At 38.3% G+C, this 6,175-nt stretch overlaps 1 protein-coding gene across 1 annotated transcript; it reads right to left on the reverse strand.

The window, feature by feature from the left end:
* Nucleotides 1–1,878: 1,878 nt before the first annotated feature.
* Nucleotides 1,879–5,415, reverse strand: LOC111948002 (protocadherin gamma-A12-like). The gene is made up of 2 exons (XM_023959161.1): nt 2,523–5,415; nt 1,879–2,248 (listed from the first exon to the last, which is right to left on the reverse strand). Exons 1-2 carry the CDS (start codon nt 4,899–4,901, stop codon nt 2,210–2,212), a joined length of 2,418 nt encoding a protein of 805 aa, XP_023814929.1. The 5' UTR covers nt 4,902–5,415; the 3' UTR covers nt 1,879–2,209.
* Nucleotides 5,416–6,175: the final 760 nt, after the last annotated feature.

Raw genomic sequence — 6,175 nt, forward strand, 5'->3', positions numbered from 1 at the left:
ATTATTCTTATATTGTACTGACAGTATGGCTGGGATTGGACCCCAGCATACCCTGTTTTCTTGCACAGGACAAATCAAGACAAGAGGTAAGAGAAAAAGTAAAGAGAAAAACAAATTGCCAATAATAGGCTAAATCAAGACAGAGAAGCAGATATAGCCAAAACCAAATTTTTTCCTTAGCATTTTTTTCTATTAACAGAGAAGCTTTAAAGCTTTATTTTAAAAGAATTCTTAAAAAAAAAAAACTAATGCAATTCAAAACTTTCACATTCATTCTTCAAACTCTCAGGTATTATAACAAAAATACCATAAACTGTCAAAATATATAGAATCAAACAACTTGTAAAATATAAAAAACAAAATTTGATTTTTTCATTTAATGATGACATTTCCAACAAGTCATCATTTTAATAGTTATTTTGATTTGATTTGAAATTGTTTATGTCAAGCAATCAAAGTAAAACAGATCAGTTTAGGATAATTAGGCATTAAATTGTTTGAAAGGAAGTGGAAGGAAGCAAATTTATATAATCTCACACCTGTTCTACCATAACAATTTTGAGTACATGATTTATCATTATCCGGTTCAAAACATTTTATCAGATATCTATGTTTCCATATCATAACCCATAGCAACACAGGATCTGAAACAAAAATACCAACAATTATTGTTAATTTATTTTATTGAAATGTTGAAAACAATTTTTCACATCAGCTAAAGTAAAAGAAAAAAAAATGAAATAAAATAAATGTTGAAGGAAAAAAATGTTAATAGTGGCAGGATGATAAATAAAAAAATAAAATGCAGAAAAAGAATGTGTGAGCCGGTATTTTGTATGGGGTGTCTCCACATAAGAACTAAGAGACTGAGAATGTTCCCCAAAACTACGACAAGTCTCAAAACTGAAAGAAACAAGACGATGGAAAAGAAAGAACAAACATCCTCAACTTTGCACTATTCATCATGAATGCCAAGTCCATAATTGGAAACGTCATTATAGTTTAAAAAACAAAACCTTCACAGCCAAAGTTACATTGGCATTTCACATTGAAGACCAAATACTTCATAGGATAAATAGAACTTTCACATCTGGACAAGTATATAATTTTTTTTTAAAATCACTTTAAGTAAAAAAGAAAATTTTTATATAAAGAAGACACAAATTTTTTTAAAAAGCAAACAATTATAGACATGGTTTTAATAGGCAATTATTATATTTAATTCCTAGAAGACCCTTATAATGTGAAATAAACAGTTTTGTCAAAAGCTTTAAATAATAATTATCGTACTTTGAGGAATAGAAACCTATTGTATACAATTCAATTATTATTATTTTTTTACGTTATTCCGTGCAGATCCTACTGTGATCATATATGAAAAAAACATTTAGTTTATGCATACATCCATATTCAAATTAAGCCCAGCCATTGCGTTTTGGGATCACTAGGCTGCTAGAGCCAATCTGGTGGGATACAGCCTAAACAGATCACCAGTCTGATGCAGGGCTACACACTCATATTCACACTCATGCACAAGGAGAGCATTCTATCTCCGAACAGAGAGGTCCCATCTAGAATTTGAACCACAATTAGTTTGTGGCATTCCATGGAAATTAAACAATATATCCTGAATTTATATTCAATGATAGTGGATTTTTTGCTAATGGAATTATCAAAATAAATGTACTTTTCCATGATATTCATATCTTTTAGAAATAGTCTGTTTATTTCTATTCGTCCGTTCATCCATCCATCCATCCATCCATCCATCCATCCATCCATAACAGTACCAACATATCTTAAAAAAAACACTTTGAAAAAACAGAATGATTGCTACTAAAAAAATGAATTCACCAAAGTCAAAGGAAACTACATTTTAGAAAAAAAATGGAAACAAGAAGAGAAACAAGAACAAAACAAACAAAAATCCATCTATCCATTTTCTAAACCCCTTTCATCCCTTATGGGGCTGCCGTAGTCAAACCTGGCCACTGGGCAAAGGTGGGGAACACCCTGGACTAGTTGCCAGACTGTAGCAGGGCCACAATCACTCACCCAAGCACACACACATTCAACACTAGTAACAATTTAGAGTCATCAACTAATCTGTGAAGCATGTTTTTGAACTGTGGGAGGTAGCCGGAGTGCCTGGAGAGAACACACGCATGGAAGAAAAGGGCAAACTCCACACAGACAGGTACCAGCCATCTTAAAGTGAAGCAGGAGAGATAACCTCTGAGCTGTGTCCCTGTGCAGCATATGAAATAAACAAACAAAAAAACAAATAAATAAATGAATAAAACAGAAAAAAACTAGAAAAAAAGCCTTTTTTTTGACAATGCAAATAGTGACACTAGAAAATGACATGATCGAAACTATTATTTCCTAAATACATTGATAATCAGTAGATTACCTTCTAAAAATTTTTGAGAATCAAGTTATTCCTTTAAAACTTTATATTCTCATGTTATATTGGCTGAATATTTTTTTTTTTAATTTTGTTGAAAAGTCATAATTCCTACCTCTGTTGAATCAGCAGAATCACCAAAAGCCTCGAGAAAGTCAGTGGGACTTTTCCTAAGAGTCTGGTCAGCAGGCAGCGTGTTGTCATTGTAAGAGGATACAAACTTAAAGTCACTGGTTCTAGATCCTGTTGTCAGGTACGCGTCATAATTGTAAGCGCTGCGTAAAGTTCCTGTGCCGTCAACATCTGCATAATTAGGAGGCAGATAACCACTGGGGATGGCAACTGCTCCATCAAACAACAGTCGGGGCTTTCTCCTGCGACAAAACCTCACACCCAAGATGATGATGATGAAGGTCAGGAAGAAGGTGGACACACAAACCAGAGCGATGATCAGATAGGAAGTCAGTTTGGAGTTCTTCTCATCGTAAGAAATATCCTTCAGTTCTGGCACCTCAGCCAAGTTATCCGAGATCAGTAAATACATGGCACAGGTGGCAGACAGAGAGGGCTGTCCGTTATCTTTGACTTCCACAATCAGGTTCTGTTTCATGCTGTCAGATTGGGAAATGTCCCGCTGCGTCCTGATCTCTCCACTGTGCAGACCAATGGTGAAAAGTCCTGGATCAGTGGATTTGACTATATGATAGGACAGCCAGGCGTTCTGACCGGAGTCGGCGTCCACCGCGATCACTTTGGACACCAGAGAGCCTCCATGTGCAGCTTTGGGGACCAGCTCAGTCATGAAGGAGCTGCCCTCTGGGGCGGGGTACAGAATCTGAGGAGAGTTGTCGTTCACATCAGAGATGAACACACTCACGCTCACGTTGCTGCTCAGTGGAGGAGAACCGTTGTCTCTGGCCATCACCTGCACTTGAAAACTCCTCAACTGTTCATAATCAAACGACCTGACAGCGTGGATCAGCCCTGTGTCTCCGTTCACAGAGACATAGGAGGACACCGGGGCTCCGTTCACCTCAGCAGCTAGCAGAGAATAAATCACTGTACCGTTTTGTCTCCAGTCGGGGTCTCGAGCGCTCACGGAACATAAAGTGGAGCCAGCTTGGTTGTTTTCACTCACATATGCGCTGTACGACTGTTCCTCAAACACAGGTGGGTTGTCGTTGATGTCAGCTACAGATAAGTGGACAGTTTTAGATGAGGACAGAGGTGGAGAGCCCTCATCAGTGGCGCTGATGGTAATGTTGTAATCAGACACTAGTTCACGGTCCAGCTGTCCTGTGCTCACCACAGAATAATAGTTTTTGATGGAAGGAACCAACTTAAAAGGAGCGTTTGCTTGAATGGAGCAGCGGACCTGTCCGTTCTTGTCAGAGTCTCTGTCCTGCACATTAATGATGCCCACCTCTGTACCAGGAGGGGCATTCTCTGGGATGGAGTTAGACAAAGAATTCAGACTGATTATAGGGGCGTTGTCATTCACGTCAGTGATAGAAATAATTACTTTAGCATAAGATGAAAGTCCCAAACCATCCCTCGCTTTAACACGTATTTCAAATGATGTTGTACTTTCATAATCAATTGCACCTTTCACCAGAATTTTACCCACTTTCACATCAATACTGAAGGTTTTCATCACTTCTTCTGTAACATGTCCGAATTCATAAGAAACATCTCCATTGACTCCCTCATCTGCGTCTGTTGCGCTCACTGTAACCACCACAGTCTCTAAAGGGGAGTTTTCGGGCAGACTGGCTTCATACACGGCCTGGCTGAACACTGGGGCGTTATCATTGGCATCCAGCACGGTGATGTGGATGACGACTGTTCCTGATTTCTGAGGAGATCCACCATCTACAGCTGTGAGGAGCAGATCCATTTCCTTCTGCTTTTCACGATCAAGTTCTTTATCTAGAACAAGCTCAATGTTGTTTCCATTCGCAGCCAGAATAAAATGATCGTTCTTCTGAAGGTTGTATCGCTGCACTGAATTTTCTCCCACATCCGCATCGTGCGCCTCCTCGATCATAAAGCGCGCTCCCCTGTCCGCAGACTCACGAATTTCTAAATTGATATTTTTTTCTTTAAACTTTGGCGAGTTGTCATTAATATCTTGAACATGAAGGTTGACACGATGAAGCTCGAGAGGATTTTCCAGCACGAGCTCGTGTTTTAAAATGCAGGAAACCTTTTCTCCGCAAAGCCCCTCGCGGTCAATCCTGTCGGCCACAATCAGCTCTCCGTTCTTCAGGTTTATGTCGCAGTAACGTTTGTCAGTCCCGTCGGTGTCGATGCGCGCTCTTCTGGCGGACAGTGCGGCCGTCTGCAGCCCGAGATCTTTGGCGACATTTCCAATGACCGATCCTCGTTTCATCTCCTCTGGGAAAGAAAAGCTCACGTCTCCATAAGCGGCCCGGAACAAAAGGAGAAGCAAAGAAACCCGATGAAGGTGAACAAAAGGAAAGATCCACTTCATCGCTGATCCAGACAAAAAACAATCTGATATGTTGATAACACAAAGTAGCTAAATGAACTCGACTAACGATCGTAGACGCCTTTTTGTTGAAATCAGCAGTCAGAAGCAGAATAATGTGTGTCCTCTCCGAAGGCTAGGATAGGAAGAATATTTTCTGCTGGTGTACAGCGCCACCACGAGTTATGATAAAGAAATACACAAAACTTGTCTTTTCTTTTTTGGTAGCTATAAATTTGGGTATTTTGTATATTTTTGTGATTTTTTTTATGCTATAGGCCTAGCCTCTTCATATAAATACACTATGTTCTACTTTTTATGTTTGGCTTTTTATGCATATCTCTCTTAAATGTTTAATCTCCTTTTGAAATTGCAATCTAGTTTCACATAGCAGAACCCATAGGTTACTTTATAAATGAAGCTCATTACTATCAGCATATCCCATAATACAATGTTTTATTTGGTAAACAAAAAAACTAACAACAAAAAAAAGAAAAAGAAAAAAAAGAAAGAAAAGAGTCCCACACACATAATTAAGGTTCTGTTTGTCATTAATCAAAGCCCCTAAATAATTGCTTGTGTATTTTCCTTTTTAAACATTTAAAGTTTTTTGTTTGTATGTTTTTAATAAATCTATTTTTGATTAAATTTCTATGGTTCATTTTTTGAGAGTGTTGACATTGTAATTTACAGTGATCACTTTCAATACTTTATTAAAATGTCTCTAAATTCAGCAAACAGGCACCTTAAAGAGTTAAGTGACCACCAGTTAGGACTTTTGTGTGGAGTTTGCGTGTTCTCGTAAATGTGGGTTTTCTCTGGGCATTCCGGCTTCCTCCCACAGCCCAAAAATATTTCTTAAGAAAATAGATGTTTTATTTCTTAATACTAAAGCTAAGAGAATATAGGCAACTCTGCTGGAGTTAAAAACAGTAAAATAGATTATTTTTCCGTTAAACAGCTTTGAACTGGTGAAACAATAATGCCAAGATGCCAGGTTCAGCAGGTGTAGTCGCAGCTCTGCTTGTTTATGTATTGCTTAACAGTTTAAAGTGTAGTGGCAACTATCAAACTTTAAATCTCAATGTATTAAACAGCAGTAATAAGCCATCATAGATGCGACCAAAAACAGAATTCAAACCAAACAAACATTTTGGACTCGGGAATCTTGCCCTGGCTACCACCTTCATCCATCCACATCTCTACAGGCGTATAAAAACGCACTCTGAAATTAAAATAAAGCCACAACAAAGCCCTGCTTTGGTCATTGCCATCTA

Source organism: Oryzias latipes, chromosome 10 (genome assembly GCF_002234675.1).
Source record: "Oryzias latipes chromosome 10, ASM223467v1".
In the NCBI taxonomy this organism is placed as follows: Eukaryota; Metazoa; Chordata; class Actinopteri; order Beloniformes; family Adrianichthyidae; genus Oryzias; species Oryzias latipes.

What these genes read in the sequence shown, in the direction of transcription:
- LOC111948002 (XM_023959161.1), bottom strand. Translation starts at nt 4,901, where the DNA reads ATGAAGTGGATCTTTCCTTTTGTTCACCTTCATCGGGTTTCTTTGCTT. An exon ending in ATTCTGCTGATTCAACAGAG is followed by an intron (nt 2,249 to 2,522) that starts GTAGGAATTATG and finishes TATGCTGCACAG; the next exon opens with GGACACAGCTCAGAGGTTAT.